We start from the raw sequence: 19,548 nt of genomic DNA on the forward strand, positions 1-19,548 counted from the left end.
CACACTTCACAATTAGATTTAAACAACTGTGTAATGATTTTCAAAAAAAAATCATTTCTTCTACTAGATAAATAATTTAAAGGTGAGGTGATGCCACAATGCCCATTACCTAATGGGTTCTGAAAATTTGTTGAATGAAAGAATTAATAATCATTTTTTGATTTTTACATCTTTAAGAGAAGAAAGGAAAATGAGGATTTTAAAAAAGAGACTAAAGTTTTAATCAAACAACCAGATTACTAGCTTCAGTTTTAGTATTGTTTCTTTTGGAGTTGATGTTAAAGACAGTAATTGTATTAGACCTTCAAAAGTCAAGAAAGAAACGCAATTGTCCGGTTTTTGAGGTTTTTCTTTTGTTGAGTCTTTTCAACTTAATCCTTAAATGTCCAGAGAATTTTTGCTCACCAACATAAAGCATCACTAAGAATTCAGATTCATTAAAGTTGGCTTGTAATTAGCTAAGAGATTTAAAAAATATATTGAATTACTTTGAAGATGACTGTTCAGTTAGAAAATAATGTCAGAGACCAATATCCTCATTTATTAGTAGAATGGTCTGTTCAACTTGGGGAAAATTCAGACTAAAAGCTGGAGCTTGCTTGTTTCAGCCTCAGTAAGGCCTGGGGCAGAGAAGAGTCTTCTCACACTGCAGACACAGCAGGCATGCCATTATAATCACAGCTGATTAAATGGCCAACTGAAGGTCAGATGTCCCTGTCAGAAACAGAATCTTGGTCTTTCAGCTCTTTAACATGGTTTCCCGTGGAGCGATTTTTTGGCTCAGTATGTCGGAATGTGAGGTCAACTTATTTACTACGTATTTATTGTGACTGATATATTGTCAGGACTCCAGTAACAGCAAAAAGGAACACAGGATACTTCATGTCTTTGACAAATCTACATTCTAGCAAAGCAAGAATATAAATCATGGAAATACAAAGCAGGCTGAAGGAAACGCTTAAGATACATAAACTGATAGAAAAGTCAGATTATACTCTTATTTGAATAAATCAAGCAAGGCTTTATGGAAGAGGTAACACAATGAGCTAGATATTGAAGAATGGGTAGGATCACATCTGATGAAGATTGGAGGTATAGAGAGCATTCTGTAAGCAAACATATGCAGCTGGGGAAACTGGGGTGTGACTTCATAAGAGCAAGTAATTGAACTTGAGTAGAAGTGTGTAGTAGTTGTGACGATGCAATGGCGGCCACTGTAGGAGTGATGAGGGCTATAGAGACAATGAAGGATTGAGTAGGAAAAGTCGTGAGTTTGAGACCAGTAGTAATCAGTTGACTTGTCCTTTTTATTAGACAGTAGACATACATTTATTTATGACACAAGTTAATAGAAATCCAGGTCTAGACCAAATGATGAAAACAAATAAGTAGTGTAGGTTGACTCTTTGGACCTTCCACCATATTCTCTTTCTTCCCATTCTTCTCCAAGTAGAACTTGTATCTGATTTCATCCCTGGTGAGGAATGACTGATAATGACTTGCGGATCATTAATAGAATGGTGGGAATAATAATAATTCTGAAGAGCATTCTTATGTTATCAGGACTCTTTAACTCAAAGGCTTCAGACTGCAAGGAATCACATTGTAATTGAACAGTATGAAGCAGGGTAGACAGATTGCCGTGGAAGAGCTGGTATGGGCCCCTCAAATTACATTAACAGCATTTCCATGTCTCCCTCTGTGGCTCATAGGGACCACTGGTTGTAAGAATGCCAGCCTGACTCAGAGTGTGAATAGCAAGACAAATCATTCCCAATTGTGAGAATGACTCAATGTATAGGTGCTATGACGTGTTAGTCATGCTCTTTGCATGAACTAGTGAAGGGCATGAAGCAGTTAAGACAGTGGAATGCTAACTAAAAATCAAGAGGTTCTGGGTTTTAAATCAAGATTTAAGTAGCAATTTTCACATTTGTTGGGGAAAAAACTAGAATTGGATATGTAAGTTCCAAGATTCATTTTACCTCCTTCATATCATATAAGAAGGCGTAAATTATGGGACATCCCCCCACCCCTCCAGAATACAGAACCACACGGATGTCAGCTCTTTGCGAGCTCCTTTCTTGGCACCTGTCCAGTACAGAGGGCTGTGGGGAGCTGCGAGCTAAGGACGGACAGCTGACGAGGGAACTGGGGAGCTACGTCCTCAGTCAGCTCCACAAGGTGGCACTCTGTCAGGAAGATGTTCCGCTGCATAGACGGCCCCGGTGAGTGGTTATGGGAGTGCTGCTGTTGGCAGGAAGGGGGGATCACAGTCCGGAATGCTGCTTGGAAGCGGTGAGAGAGCAGGTTGTAGATAATGGGGTTGACCGCTGAGCTCAGGTAGAAGAAGACACCTGGAACGCAGAGGATTAAGAGACAGGCTGAGGAAAAACTGAGGGGGAGGCACTACACGGAGAAGCATAAATATTTAATAAAGGCCTCACATCCCTTTGATTGCCTCTTTTGGAAGTGATAGTACATACAAGACTCTAATTGAGAATACAAAATGCTCTGAACAGATCTACCACCTGTGTACTTTAGGAACCAAACCTAGAAAGATTAAAGAGTCTCGGAAAAATTTAAGCTGGAATGGGATCTCTCTGAGATGTTCAGCAACTTCCTTTGATCCCCACTTGTTTAATTAAAGAACATGTTCCCATAGCATTAATGAGAGATGCTTAAGTATCAGAAGAAAGAGATGTTTTTATCTTATGCTTCAGTCTATCATTTGAAACTGCAAGTAATGGAGGAATAGTAAATCAGTCAAGGCATAATCTCTGTTAAGACTCCTTATGATGCCAAATAGCTCTTCAAAGAAGCATTCCCCAGTGTCCTTTTCCTGCCAATTCCTTCCCCTTGATGTCTCTTCCCACCTTATTTCCAACCTTAATGAATTCTTGTATTGTTTTCCATTTGTTTTCTCCACCAAATGCCTTACACATTGCCATTTTCTTGGTTGATACACACTTTTCATTTGTTACCATATCCTATTTTATTTCCTCAAGGCCCATGGAGCCTGAAGAATCAGAGGACTTAAGTTTCTGATCTTGGCCCTTGCTTATTCTGTGACCCTGGACAGAACTGGCACTTCAATTTCTTGTTCTTTGTAAAATGGAGATGATAACACCATTTTAACCCACCTCCCTGGATTATTGTGAGGATAAAGTTGAGGTACTATCCACAGAAGATACAAATGATAGATGCTATCCTCAACACATTCATTGTCATTCTCATTTGTATAGTTCAGGACACATACAGAGCCATTTGCCTGTGGACAGAATTGGGCACAGAGAAATGTTGTTTAGTTGCAAAGTCCTGTCTGACTCTTTTGCGACCATATGGACTACAGCCCGCCAGTCTCCCCTGTCCATGGGATTTCCCAGGCAAAAATACTGGAGTGGGTTGCCATGCCCTCCTCCATAGGATCTTCCTGACCCAGAGGTCTAACCCAGGTTTCCTGCATTGCAGGAAATTGTTTACCACTATCTAGGAAACCCAGGAAGGAATGTCTGTGGACCTGTAGGGGTGGGGGGTGCATTTCTGTACACTGTTAATTTGTTCAATAAAGAAATACTGATTGAACTTTTATTATGTGACTTTGAGGCCCACTGGAAGGTAGTGGATTTAGACTTTGTTCTCCAAGGATCTAGAACAGTATTACAGAGATAAGATTTATGCCTGATTTCAGTAATTAACAAGAGGATGATACCTAACAATATCTGTTAAGACAAGAGCAAAATATGTGATACTAACAGTCATGTTATGGAAATTCACATTAAGCACAAGAACACTAATAATCATGACAAATCATCTCCATAATAATGGGGGTGACTGGAGTCTAACCAGACCATGAAATGGGTAGGAGACATTGGGGAAGAGAGAAGGGGGTCTCAAGAGAGGAGTGGAAGAGAGGTAGAAGGCACAGCATGCACCAGTGTACTGAGACGGGAACACTTATTGTGCAAGAATAATGCAGGACGTGCAGAAACCCCTAATTCACCAACTTGGAAAGTATATGGCTTATGAATTGAAAATACTATAATCTGAGGGTCAGAAGGCAAGTTGGGGGCGTTTTGGGCATAGCATTTAAGAGGTTTAGATATCATCTGGTTGGTAGGGTTGGGGAGGGAAAAATTATGTCTTAATAAGAAAATGTTATTGTGTTGTAAATGACATAGCTTGGGAATCTTAAAATAGTTTTCTTGATGCCTCTGGAGAAGTGTAATCAACTAGTGAAGCTTCATGTGATCTTGTGTATTTTCCAATTTTTTTAAAGAATAATTTATCTTATTTAAAACACTTTTTTTATTGAAGTATAGTTGATTTACAATGTTGTGTTGGTTTCAGGTATACAGCAAAGTGAATCAATTATGCATATACATATATCCTTTTTAAAAAATTCTATTCCCATATACACCTATACAGAGTATTTAATAGAATCCTTGTGGTACACAGTAGGTCTTTTATTAGTTATCTATTATATATATAGTAGTGTGTATATTATTTAAACACTTCCACTTCTCAGACAAACCACAAAGATCAGAGCTATAAACATTTTTGAGATATTGTCCAGAATAATAAATAGTTTAACACAGAGGAAGGTCCTAATGTCTAGGTATAAGCTTTACACAAGCCCTGCTGAATAAAAAAAAAAAATGGTGGTAGAAAACAGATAATATATATGGTATTAAGTATACATATGAATGTTATTGCTCTATGCATATCTGGACTTTAATTTTTACAAATTGCTCTTATCCTTCCTCCATAATGACGTCTTTGTCTTTGAAAAAGAGCTTGTAGAACCAGCCAGTGACTAGCAGAGGTAGAGGGATAAAAGCGGTCTGAACTTAAGGCTAACAGTTACACTAACTGAGAACGAAAGACGTGGGGGCCATCCTTTGCTCCATTCAAGAGGAAGGAACCCTGAACTTGAAGTTAGGTGACTCAAGCCTGAATCTTAATTTTTACTATTTGCCCACTACCTTTGGACAAGTCATTTCTTATTTGTAGAACTGTTTCTTTAACAATAAAATGTTGATGATAATGTTTACTTTACAATTTGTGATAGTCATAGAAAGATATACTATAGTTTAAAAAGTTCTTTAATAGCTATTATTTTACTTGCTTCTCACCATCAGCCTGTGGGCTTTCCAGGTGGCGCTAGTGGTTAAGAACCCACCTGTCAAGGCAGGAAATGTAAGACATGCAGTTAGATCCCTAGATCGGGAAGATACCCTGGAGTAGGAAATGGCAACCCACTCCAGTTTTCTTATCTGGAAAATTCCATGGACGGAGGAGCCTGAAAGGCTACAGTCCATGGGGTCACAAAGAGTCGGACATGACTGAAGTGACTTAGTGTGCATCAGCCTGTGGTGTGTATAGAACAGGCATTATTGCCATATTATAGTTGAGGAAACTTGGGAAAGAAGGAATCCATGTTTTGCTTATAGCTAAGAATATTAAAGGTACTGAGATGCAAATCCAGGCCCTCTGATTCAGCAACCTTTCCATCACTCTCCAACATAGTGTATGATGTCCTTAATGAGCAGCATTAAAGTGGCCTAAAAGCAGAACATGATGCCCCATGAATGCCCTTTGGCTGGCTTTCAGGAGGATGTAACACTTGCTGAAGACAATAGTGGGTTTCAGGGACACGGATGTTTAATAAATAAGAACCAAATAAATCCCATGGCCACTGGCAGAAAAACCAAAGGAATCATTCCTTAGACCATTTTCCTGCTGTGACATCATATTTAGAGTTGAGGGTTTTCATAAAATAGTGTCTAAAGTAGTAATATGGTATATTTCTTTTGAGCCAGTAACCTATTTAATCAATATTTAATGCCTAATAATATTTAAATATTTAATAAATACAATAAAAATCAAATGTCTTCATTATATATATATATACATATATATATATATATATGCGTGGCATATATGTGGCATATGCGTGGCATATATACAATACAATATATATTGTGGCATATATACATATGCGTGGCATATATACAAATACAAATATACATATATACAAATACAATATATACAAATACAATATAAATTGTATTTGTATACAAATACATGTATACATGTATTTGTATACGTGTATACATGTATTTGTATACAAATATATAATATAAATACAAAATATATATATACATGTATATATACATGTATATATACATGTATATATACATATATACATGTATATATATACACACATATATACATATGTATATACACATATATATGTATATGTATATATGTATACATGTATTTATACATATTGTATATATATGTGTATACATATATATGTATATGTATATATATGTGTATATATATATACACGTATATATACATATATATATGTATATATATACACATATATATACATGTATACATATATATATGTATATATATACATATATATACATATATATACACACATATATATACATATACATATATACATACATATATATACATACATATATATACATATATACATACATATATATACATATATACATGTATATATATACATATATATGTATATATAATACAAAATATACATATACATGTATACATGTATTTGTATACAAATAAATATACAATATAAATACAAAATACAAATATACATATATACAAATACAATAAAAATCAAATGTCTTCATTATATATATATATATATGCGTGGCATATACGTGGCATATACGTGACATATGCGTGGCAAATCTCTATGATAAATTGGCATATACAGATAGAACCTACTTGCTCTAAGCAAGATGAAAAACCTGCAGCTACCTGAACACTTGTGATGCACCCAAAGGATCTACAATTTTACCTGACACCACATGGATGAGATTGAACACAGCAGCCAGGGGTTCGGTCCACTCCTCCACAAAGCTGAAGAAGAGCCGATCAATGTGGAATGGGGCCCAGCAGATAGCAAACACTAAGACCAAGACAACTGGAAAAGGAGGATGAAGGGGAGAGTAGAAGGCAGTCAAAGCAAGAAGAGGTATACAACTCCTTCTGAGTTCCTGCTAGCATTTGCCCTTCATCTTTGTTAAGTTATACTTCCTAAAGGTCACTAGATCCTACAGAACTTCTACACAGAATATGTAAACATAAGAATGAATTATATTCTGTGTAGAAGTTCTGTATTGAGAATCAGTTTCCCAAATGATTGTACAAGATTTCTTGTATAATGTAAGTTTCCTTTAAGGTATTAAAATAGTATTGAATGTATTCAAAGTCCAGAAAACATTCTACTGTGGAATATAAATTATTGCCAGTAGACTGTTGTAACCACACAAACTGGATATATAAGTAAAATGATTGTGCTCAAGCAAGTCCGTGTTCTTTGAAGTTATAGATTAATAAACTATGAAGTGCAGTATGAATTTATATTGTTATTCTAGAAAAAATAGAAGCTTTTATGATTTTAATCATTTAAAATTCTGCAAGAAGTCAGGGAAAAGAGAAAGATTGAACAACCATAAACATACTATAAGCATCTCTGGATTGGAATGGGGATGTGTCTATTATAAATTACTAGGGCACAGAATTCCTTCCAGTTGCTTTATGTTTGTTTTTACTTTTTATTTTTAAATCATTACAGATTCACAGGAAGTTGCACCTTCTAGTTTCTTATTTTCAGTTCCCCAGACAGAGATTGGTGCTACCAGAGTTTCTCTATAGGGCATTTAATCCGCACGAATATAAATATGTATGTTTTTTCTTCTCTCCTGGAGTTGTAAAATACTTTTCCTTCCTTTTCTTTTGAGATCTACTTCAAAATAATCTTGTAGGGGCTAACGGAGAGATAGACATGTAGAGGAAGCAAGATTAGCTATGCATTGATAACTTTTAAAGCTGGATGGTGGGTACTTTGGTGTTCACTTTTACAGTTCTCTGAACTCATGAGCACGTTTGATGTGTTTCATAGTAAACAGTACATATGTCTCCCATTGGCACTAAACATACTCAGAGTAAGTGATCTGCCTGCTTTATGTGGTTTCAGGACTGTTTGGGAGATTCTTCTGAATTTAGCCTTGAATAAAATGTCCCTAATCTGCTTACTACTGTCTATAATTTCCTCTAATTAAAAATTTAAATTCCTGTTAAAATTAAACCCTCTGCTTGCAAAAGGCAAAGGGTTCACAGTGTATTTTATCATTGTAACTTTAATGTGAGTACACTTCAAGTCTCTTAGTGAAAGATTATGTTCATAAAGGAAGGGAGAGAAATACTGAAGGGACTAGATTGCTTGGTAGAGAAGATCAGGTGCTAACACGTGGTAAAAAATTTCCAAGAAGATGATTAGTAGAGCTGAAAAGACATATTTTATTGACCTCACAGGTTTTGTTGTTGTTCATATATATCACATAGTTGCAATGAATGTTTCATATGCATATTATCCTGGAAGATTTTTTTTTTCTTCCAAATCTCACATTTTGAGTTGGAAAGTGTATCACAAACCTCCTTTCTCTAATTGATCAGTATCTTGTTAGACTAGTGCTGGATCTTGTATTTTTATAACATTCGAGTGTGGATCAGTGCTTAGATTTTGTTTTAAAATCTTATCTATATAAAAGAGTGTACTGTTTATATAAAATCATGCAATGTCATAGGAGGAATGACTGCTTAGAATATTCTTAACCAGCTGTTCTTATTCTGGAAATAAAAGATTTCATGAAGACCAAGCTTGGTATCAGAGGGTTTTGTGATCCTCTGAAATGGACTATCAAACATTTGATGGATGCTCATTTATGTGTTTTCTGAGTGGAAAATTCACTATTTCCATAATACTTTTAAAGAAACTCATAATAAAAAATAGGTTAAGAACCACCTCCTCATTTTAAAAGGGAAAAGAGATATTTGAAGGCTCTGAGAGTGGATATGATTTCCAAAAACTGAACAGAGTGTATTATAATGGATGCAGTTTAGTGTGTTGTTCTGAGGTCTTTAAAACAGAACAAAATAGGCAGGCCCTAGAAGCTTGAGTCAGAGAAGGCAATGGCACCCCACTCCAGTACTTTTGCTTGGAAAATCCCATGGACGGAGGAGCCTGATAGGCTGCAGTCCATGGGGTCGCTAAGAGTCGGACATGACTGAGCAACTTCACTTTCACTTTTCACTTTCATGCATTGGAGAAGGAAATGGCAACCCACTCCATTGTTCTTGCCTGGAGAATCCCAGGGACGGTGGAGCCTGGTGGGCTGCCGTCTATGGGGTCGCACAGAGTCGGACACGACTGAAGCAACTTAGCAGCAGCAGCAGCAGCAGATGCTTGAGTAAGCCATGGAAGAACAGGACATGATATTGTGCTTGAAGAGAATTTTGATCTGATACCAGCAACACTTAATCATACCAAATATAACTGCTTTCCTTTAACAAACATACAATTACAAAATAGAGGACTCACACAGCATTTTAGTGACTGATTTTCTGGATGGTCTTTGAATATTTGCGGTCACTTTATCTGCCTCAAGGTGTTGGTCTTTCTTCAGCTGCAAGGGAAAATGCAAAGAGATATAAAGAAAGGGAAACAGTTTTTCCTCCTATTAAGATCTAAGAAGTGTGAGTCTAACACTCATTTTGCAAGTTAAAAAAAAAAAAAAAAACCTAAGAGAAATGTAAAGTTAAAGTGAAAGTCAGTCAGTCATGTCTGACTCTTTACAACACCATGGACTGTAGCCTGCCAGGCTTCTCTGTCCATGGAATTCTCCAGGCCAAAATACTGGAGTGGGTAGCCTATTCCTTCTCCAGGGGATCTTCCCATCCAGGGATGGAACCCAGGTCTCCCGAATTGCAGGTGCATTCTTTAGTGTCTGAGCCACCAGGGCAGCCCAAGAATACTGGAGTGAGCAGCCTATCCCTTCCTTCTCTAGAGAATATTCCTGACCGAGGAATCGAATTGGGGTCTCCTGCATTGCAGGTGGATTCTTTACCAGCTGAGCTACCAGGGAAGCCCCAGAGAAATGTAAGAATTAGCTAAATGTTTAACAGTAAGTTGGAGGTGGAACTGGACTCAGGTCACCTAACTCAACTGTATAGATGGGGCCAAGTTACAGGCAACCATTTGTCCTATGGGCTTCTCTGGTGGCTCAGATGGTAAAGAATCTGCTTGCAATGCAGGTGACCTGGGTTTAATCCCTGGGTCGGGAAGATCCCCTGGAGAAGAGAATGGCAATGCACTCCAGTATTCTTACCTAGAAAATTCTAAGGACAGAGAAGCCTGGTGGACTACAGTCCATGGGATTTGTAAGAGCCGGGCACGACTGAGTGACTAACACTTTCACTTTCATTTAACCTATGCTATTCTGTAAACGGAGAAGGCAATGGCACCCCACTCCAGTACTTTTGCCTGGAAAATCCCATGGACGGAGGAGCCTGGTAGGCTGCAGTCCATGGGGTCGCTAGAGTCGGACACGACTGAGCGACTTCACTTTCACGTTTCACTTTCATGCATTGGAGAAGGAAATGGCAACCCACTCCAGTGTTCTTGCCTGGAGAATCCCAGGGACGGGGGAGCCTGGTGGGCTGCCGTCTCTGGGGTCGCACAGAGTCGGACACGACTGAAGCGATGCAAACAGCATTCTGTAAAACCATTGTTTTGTAGTTTATTAATAGACATTCCATGGGAAAAAATTTCCTAAAGTTAAAAAGTTAGGCTTTTCCATTGATTCATTCATTTATTATATAATTATTAGACATCTATGAGATGGATAGGCAGTAGAAAACAGAAACAGGTATTATTTCTGCTTCATGATCTTTATAGTCTTTATTATGGATCTTCTTTGAGCCTCAAATGCTAATGAGTATAACTCATCTTCATGGGAGACAGTGTATCATCTTTCCTCCACCTCCACCTTCCACATCCCACATCTCCTATCCTCTCAGGGGATAATGTTTCTTAGACTAAAAAATACCCTTCCCAACCCTTTTCAGTGGAATACCTGGTACCATCTTGAGAAGCACAATTTGGAAAACTCTATTTTACAAATACTATCCATAAAGGTTCATATGTTTCTGAATTTAGATGTTAAAATAATTTCTCCTTACTGGCAGATATGGTGATCTGTAAAGTAGCATCTGATAATTTCAAATATTAACATTTCCTGTACATACAGCCTCTCTCAACCAGTTAAGTGCCACCTACTCCTTGGAGGCTTTTATGGCAACTGTAGACCATTATCACCTTCTTCCTCTGAAATTCAATAGCACTGAAGATCTACATCATTCGTCTAGTTGTGAATTTTTTTTTCTCTTTATGTATTTCAAGTTTGTGGGGATGTTCAGCCAGATAAAAGAAGCTTTAAGGACTCATAATAAACTACTATCAAATATCTAGAAGATAGTATAGTGCTTATTCTCCCTTCTCTTAAAAATAGTGCCCTGATTTTCCTTTAGGGAATTTATTCATTCTCCAGTTCATAGTCATTAATAGGAATCTGAATGATCCCATCTCCAGATACAGATTTGTTTTTGTTGTTGTTGTTGCTCAGTCATGTTAGACCCTTTTGCAACCCCATAGACTGTAGCCTGCCAGGCTCCTCTGTCCATGGGATTTCCCAGCAAGAATACTGAATTGGGTGACCATTTCTCCAGGGATAAGACCCATGTCTCCTGCATTGGTAGACAGGTTCTTTACCACTGAGCCACCAGGAAAATCCCAGAACTATGTTTAGTCCCTGTATAATTTAGCTGTCATCCTTCAGTCAGAGTGGTTGGATGATTGAGACCAATGAGATTTCAGATACTTTCTTACTCTTTTATTGGAACTGCCAGGGAGCGTTGTTTGCTTGTTTGTTTTTTTCCTCCTCACCATGAGGAATGTGCTTGGAGCCACCAATGGGCTGCTATGCAGATTTCGAGGTTGAAACCAACACCACAGACAGAAGAGCAAAGAAACAGAAATAAAGCTAGATCCTTGCTGTCACTGTGTGTCTTACTAGATTAATCTTCCCCAAGAGCCAGCTCTCCCTCTAGATGTTTCAGGTCTATGTTCCATCTTGTATTTAATCAGATTGAGTTGGAGTTGCCTCTTCACTGTGTGGAAAGTCCTGACAAACTGAGGAGGCCATCAATGTGAGGAAAATTCAACCCATTTTATAACCTGTGTATATTAGGATCAATTGATTGAGCTATAAGGAGACATATTTCAGTTCCAGCTAAAAAAAATTAGTGTGGTCTGTGGAACAATGGAACAGACTTAGACTTCTATAAGAATCAGTGACCTTCCTGGGCTAGATGCTGTTTTTACAAAATATTTTAGAGAAGGTATTTAAAATTAAATAAGACTTGGAAGAAAGGAACATTAAAAGTTGCCTCCAAAGTTCAACAAATCAATATCCTAAAGACAGATATGCTCCTCAAAGTCAGGTAGCTCTCCACGCTGCACTGCCCTGAAGTATCTGCATGGATGATTAATAAACCTGGCCATCTTGAATATATTGGTGTTCTTTACATATTCCTTTGTCTTCAGAAATTAGGGGACTAAGCTTCCATCAGATTTGACCTTTTGCAGTCATCTAGAACTTGGAAAGAAATAGGGGGAAATATTGTGAAATTATTAGGAATAAATGAGAAGGAACTAAAGATGATAAGATGTTATTTATATAAGAATAAGGGCTTCCTAGGAATATAAGAGTAAAAGAAAACAATGCAGGTAGAGTTCTTAACTCACTGGCTGGCAAATGATACTCAGTAAATTATATATTGTGATTCTGGGAGTTCCCTAGTGGCCTTGTGGTTAGGATTCTTGGGCTTTCACTGCTGTGGCCAGGGTCAGGGATCTGAGATCCTGCAAGCCATGTGGTGTGGCCAAAAGAAAAAAAAATCATATATTGTGAATCTGATTATTGTCCTGAGTTTACTCAAAAGGCATAATAAATTTTTCATGAAATATTTATTTATAGCTGTGGGCCCACTCATCTGTATTATGGAGTCCCTTCTAGAGATTCTTCTCATGGTACCACTCACCCACATGCTGTACTTGTGTTGACACAAATAAGGATCCAGATACACTGAGAAGAGAAAGACTTGTGTTTAAGGTTAGAGCAATAAATCAAACTAATCTTTCTAACTCACCTTCAATTAAATCTACTAAAGTTTCTGATTATTTCATACCATTTAAAACATTTGTCCTTATTACAAGATAGTTATTCCATTATTTGATTCCAGTCTATAATCAAGAACAATGAAAGATTATTAAGACCTATTAGCCACTTCTCTGGGTGCATTCAACAGTTCTCATTAGAAATTTTTCTACTCCAGGGAACAGTTTCCTTAAATCAAACAGCTGGCAAATGGCTCGCACAATCCTTTTAGGAAAAGGCTTCTTTTGGAGTGTAGTTTGCACTGAAAAGAAAATGCATGGCTGTATTAATCATTACTTACATTTTGGCTTTCTTAGGCTACAGTGACACAACTATTCAACTAGAAGAAGAATAAGAAACAGACTATTTATACATGTTACACGTGGTTTCAACAGAATTTGAAGGGGTTAACATAGCAGAATAGAATCCAAACAATTTGTTTAGCCAATATTAAATGCTGCATTATTTCTTGTTGACTAATTTCATTTCCCTTCAGATGTTTAACAAAGTATATATTTACCTATTAATTATTCCCACCCAACCCCAAGCATTTATTTTAAAAGTGAGGTTACAAAAAGAGGAGAGGAAAATTGTCATCACTCTGTAGGAAGTTCAGAAGTCTTGCTGCTCCACTCCTTTTAGCTATGTATGACAAAAGGTGAAGGGAGACATGGGGTTGATTATCAATCAGATAATCCTGATCAACTGTTTATGCTGATTAAAATCATTTTACCAGTGATTCATTTATATAGTTTGTGAGTTCATTTGTATAACTTTAGAATAGTGAAAGTGAAGTCGCTCAGTCGTGTCCGACTCTTTGCGACCCCATGGACTGTAGCCTACCAGGCTCTTCTGTCCATGGGATTTTCCAGGCAAGAGTGGATTGCCAATCCAGTGGATTGCCACTGGAGTGGGTTGCCATTTCCTTCTCCAGGAGATCTTCCCAACCCAGGGATTGAAGCCAGGTCTCCCTCATTTTAGGCAGATACTTTACCATCTGAGCCACCAGGGAAGTCCAACTTTAGAATACCAAGGTATAATTATAGCTTTTGTGTAAGTATCTCCACCATCTGAACAAAATCTGTTTATTAAAAAAAAAAATCAGGAGTTGCTTGTATATTTTTGAGATTAGTTGTTTGTCAGTTGCTTCATTTGCTATTATTTTCTCCCATTCTGAAGGCTGTCTTTTCACCTTGCTAATAGTTTCCTTTGATGTACAGAAGCTTTTAAGGTTAAATATACAAGCAACTCCTACAGCTCAACTCCAGAAAAATAAATGACCCAATCAAAAAATGGGCCAAAGAACTAAATAGACATTTCTCCAAAGAAGACATACAGATGGCTAACAAATACGTGAAAAGATGCTCAACATCACTCATTATCAGAGAAATGCAAATCAAAACCACAATGAAGTACCATCTCACACCAGTCAGAATGGCTGCAATCCAAAAGTCTACAAATAATAAATGCTGGAGAGGGTGTGGAGAAAAGGGAACCCTCTTACACTGTTGGTGGGAATGCAAACTAGTACAGCCACTATGGAGAACAGTGTGGAGATTCCTTAAAAAACTGGAAATAGAACTGCCTTATGATCTAGCAATCCCACTGCTGGGCATACACACTGAGGAAACCAGAAGGGAAAGAGACACATGTACCCCAATGTTCATCGCAGCACTGTTTATAATAGCCAGGACATGGAAGCAACCTAGACGTCCATCAGCAGATGAATGGATAAGAAAGCTGTGGTACATATACACAATGGAGTATTACTCAGCTATTAAAAAGAATACATTTGAATCAGTTCTAATGAGGTGGATGAAACTGGAGCCTATTATACAGAGTGAAGTAAGCCAGAAAGAAAAACACCAATACAGTATACTAACGCATATATATGGAATTTAGAAAGATGGTAACAATAACCCTGTGTATGAGACAGCAAAAGACACTGATGTATAGAACAGTCTTATGGACTCTGTGGGAGAGGGAGAGGGTGGGGAGATTTGGGAGAATGGCATTGAAACATGTAAAATATCATGTATGAAACGAGTTGCCAGTCCAGGTTCGATGCACGATACTGGATGCTTGGGGCTAGAGCACTGGGACGACCCAGAGGGATGGTATGGGGAGGGAGGAGGGAAGAGGGTTCAAGATGGGGAACACATGTATACTTGTGGCAGATTCATTTTGATATTTGGCAAAACTAATACAATTATGTAAAGTTAAAAAAAAAAAATCAGTTCAGTCCTGTTTGCCCTGGCTGAATTCTGTTACTATTCATAATACATCCTCTCTAGTTAAAGCATTAATGCTGCATGGAGGAGATGGGAAGGGACTTGCCCTGGGATTGACTATTTTCCATCTCCATCATGTTAGAACCATAAAGAGCAGCTCATTGGAGACTTGAGTCCTGGAATGATGAAGAATCTCTGAGTGGTCAATTTTGAGCACACATATAGCTCCCTTCCTTCTTTCTTGCTCCTGGGATTTCATCAGTCTTGGTTTTCTGCCTTTTGAAGGCATTTGTCCAGACTCAATCATATCTTTAGACTTGCCATGAGAATCAGTACTCATCAGAGTTGATCAAATCTCTTTAAAATCTTTCAGATCAAAAAGGCCCTCTGAGATAATATTTCCATGTCTCCTATTTTGAAGGTAGAGAAGCTGAAGTCCAACAATAAAGGAAATGGCTCATTCATTCATTCACTGAGCTTACAGTCTAGTTGGAGAGGAAGAAGTTAAGGAACCCACAAGTATAGAATTATAAATTGTGATGAATGCAATGATGGGAAATCACTAGGAATCACGAGCACCTACAGGGGAATCAAGCAGTTAGGGAATCAGGGAGAACTTCCTGGAGTAAGTGTGAGTAAAGTATGACTTAAAGGACAAGTGAGAGTTAGAAAGGCAAAAAGGATTGTGATGGTGGGCGGTAGGGACGTTTCTGGCAAAAATACAGCAAAAGGTGCAAAGGTCTTGAGATCAATGCCACAGATTAGGGTTTACTTTTGACTCCCAGTCTAGAAATCTTTAAATTCCTATAGAAGAGACATTCTGAGCAGATAGTTCCTTTCCAATGTCCTCTGGGTAACACCTCACCCTTCCTGAGAATAGGATGCTATAAGTTGCACTGCATACACAGAGCAAACTAGGGTGGTTTCTTAGCTGTTATCTATCACCTAGCTCCTGATAACCAGGGAGCAGTAGATTCATGACGACACAACAAAGTGACACTTAAAGTAACTGTTTGGAAAGGGAAACATGTTTCCTATTCAGAGTTAGATAGTTCCCCCAAATTTACCTGAGACAAGTGATTGTTCACCGGAGAAGGCAACGGCACCCCACTCCAGTACTCTTGCCTGGAGAATCCCAGGGACGGGGAAGCCTGGTGGGCTGCCGTCTATGGGGTCGCACAGAGTCAGACACGACTGAAGTGACTTAGCAGTAGCAGTGATTGTTCACTGTTAGTAGAGATTGTATTGGTACATTTGGGGTGGATATTTCTCATAGAGCTCATGGAATCATGCAGAAGACCTTTCCCCACAGTGGATGCACAGGGCTTGCTAAAGATATGGTGACTGTGAGCTAGTCTGGTTTGACACATGTCTCTGGAATTACAGGGGCCAGTCCACCAGGAGGAAACTGGCACAGTTCTCTGCATGATTAGATTTATTCCTATGTACTTAAAATCTGTTCTTCCTCCTTAGACTTTACCATTCACTTTAGGCACAGTATTTATTCGAAAGGACCGCCTGTGGGACACTCATTTTTGACACACAACTTTCTCAGAGATGCACTGAGATGGGAGTATATTAATTATCACATAATACATGGTACCAGAGCCATCTTACAACATAGAATGTGAATGTGATGCCTGTTTTGTTTTCCTTTCACTTATAACTCACATTGCTCCCACTCAAAGATTCCCTTTTCCTTTTCTTAAGGAACCACAGACTGTTAGAGTGATCAGGAGTGCTAATACATAAGATCTGATGTAAACTTCTCATTTTATAAATATAGAAACTAATTCCAAGAGAGAATTGTGAGACATTACCTGAAGGCATCTTATATATGAGCTTCATACGTGGGAGTCTAAATGGTCTCATGACTATTTCCTACATAACTACCTCCCTAAATGGGTATAAAACTCTCATGTTTAGCTTTCCTCTCTGTGATTTTTGATGCAGAATATACCAGGAAAGGAATCATATAGACTCACTTCTCCTTTCATTAAAAACAAAACAACAGTTTCAGATAATTTAGATCCAGAAAAAAAGAAAGAAAGAAGTTTATCACCATGAGCACATGAAGGTAAACTCTAATTATAAAATGTTACAAACTAAGTAATAATATTCTATTAATTCCAGCTATATCTTATTCACACTGTCTTCTAATCTGTTTTAGGCACTCTGTTTACCTCTTTGTCCTTCAAACTCCACTTGTCCAGTTGATTTCACTCAGGCCATATTTTTGCATTTTAATCTGATATTTCCACGAAAGGATCAAAGCAACCACCACAAGGAAGTGTCTGACTTTAAAACTGTATATCTGTCTTGGAGTATAAACTACACAGGGATAGTTTATTTTATATTCAGACCAAGTTGGTGCAGAGGAAAATTTCAATGCAGGCAAAACAGGTGAGGGCAGGAAAGAGACCACAGGATATGAAACAGTCTCTCCAGGGGTGGCTGTCTTGTGCTATTTAAAATGAAGCTCTATCCCAGACCTACTGAATCAGACTTCTCTGTAGGAAGTGACTCACACATCAGTTCGCATGGTAAAGTTTCAAGGTGATTGGTAGGAATACCTAGGTTTGAGAACCACAGTTACAGAGGGAAGAATGATGAAAGGTGAGTTAAAGGAAGTGGTTTATAGCTGTGGTTACTGTCTGTCCAACTGAAAGCCAGCCTGTTAACTTCTGAGTTTCCCCTCTGAGTTCACCCTGTTTTTCTCTAAGGTCCCTTCCAGTTCTGAATTTCTCCAGTTCTAAGTGTTTCTCAGAACTTAGAGAAAAGAGAAGGAACGCCGCCCTAAGGGTTGCAGCCAGCTTGGATACTCACCTTGAGCCCCATGAGGTAGTAGAGGACACTGATGACTGTCATGGGGAGGATGTAGAAGAGGAGGGAGGTGACCTGGATAATGAAATTATAGATCCACATGGGCTTGATGACTGTACAGGTGGCAGAGCCGGGGATGATGGACCCATTGGGAAAGTAGTGGAGTTTGATGCCATGGATGCTGGTGTTGGGCAGAGAAAAGAGAACAGAGAGGCCCCAGACGATGCCAAGGATGCGAAGGGCCCTGCCCCGGGTGCTCTTTAGTTTGGCGCGGAACGGGTGGAGGACGGCTACATAGCGCTCCACGCTGACGGTGGTGACGCTGAGGATGGAGGCGAAACACACGGTCTCGAAGAGGGCCGTCTTGAAGTAGCAGCCCACCGGCCCAAACAGGAAGGGGTAGTTGCGCCACATCTCATAGACTTCCAGGGGCATCCCGAGAAGCAAGACTAGGAGGTCGGAGACAGCCAAGCTGAAGAGGTAGTAATTGGTGGGGGTCTTCATCGTCTGGTGCCGAAGAATCACCAAGCACACCAGGAGATTGCCAACGACCCCCACCACAAAAATCAGAGTATACACCGCAGTCACCGGGAGGAAGAGGTGGCTGCGACGAGGCCCGCAGAGCAAAGCTAGGTAGTCATCTGTGTTGTTCAGGTATTTCTTGAAAGGATCTTTCAGTTCCTGTTGGTACATCCAGGAAACATTCTCATGTTTTTCCATCACTGCTATTAAAATGCAAGACCTGAGGCTCCTCTGGAATGAGCCTCTGTCCCAAGCTGAGCCAGAAAGGAAAAAGAAAGCAGGCAGGAAAGCACAGGCTTGGGGAAGGAGGCCTGGAGAGGGATAGAAACTGCTCAGACCTCGGATCCCTTTTGAAGAGCCCCCGAGACAGAAGCCCCGCCCCTTCGCGGACTGTGGGCCAATGTACTTGTCAGACGTTCAGTAAGAGGATAGCTGGATGGGGCGTGCTGGTTTCCTGAGCAGGGAGCAGGAGAGGAGAGATGTTTCTCTGAATTGGAAGGAGCTGGGAAAGCAGAACTGTCACAAACGGTGGCACTAAATTAGGTAAGGTGTGGGCACTCAGAGCAGTGCATTCTATAAAGTTGTGGGAATCTGGGTGGAAATACAAATTGAGGTTGCAAGGTTGTGCGTAGAAAAGTACAAATCTCCGTTGATCCTCGTCACCTATACAGCATAACAAAAATGGGAGATCAATAGATTTCTCAAGTATCTTGTTCCATTGAAAATTCAGGGCTCTTGGGGGAAAGTGTGATCCGTATGTCTTTTTGGCTTTGATTGCCTCCGTGATAGAATCCAACACCGGCTCACCACCTAGCCCTGCCTGCTGTCTGACACTTCACTTTTGACAGTTAACTTGTTGA

General features: G+C 39.0%; 1 protein-coding gene across 2 annotated transcripts; it reads right to left on the minus strand.

Annotated features, from left to right (window-relative positions):
• Positions 1 to 1,288: 1,288 nt before the first annotated feature.
• On the minus strand, positions 1,289 to 18,994 carry NMUR2 (neuromedin U receptor 2). Of its 2 annotated transcripts, NM_001035048.1 has the most exon segments (4): positions 1,289 to 2,357; positions 6,851 to 6,976; positions 9,437 to 9,521; positions 18,170 to 18,994. In NM_001035048.1, coding segments are annotated over 4 exon segments (1,224 nt in total). In that variant the 5' UTR covers positions 18,887 to 18,994; the 3' UTR covers positions 1,289 to 2,061.
• Between the last annotated feature and the right edge of the window lie 554 nt (positions 18,995 to 19,548).

This window comes from Bos taurus, chromosome 7 (genome assembly GCF_002263795.3).
Source record: "Bos taurus isolate L1 Dominette 01449 registration number 42190680 breed Hereford chromosome 7, ARS-UCD2.0, whole genome shotgun sequence".
In the NCBI taxonomy this organism is placed as follows: Eukaryota; Metazoa; Chordata; class Mammalia; order Artiodactyla; family Bovidae; genus Bos; species Bos taurus.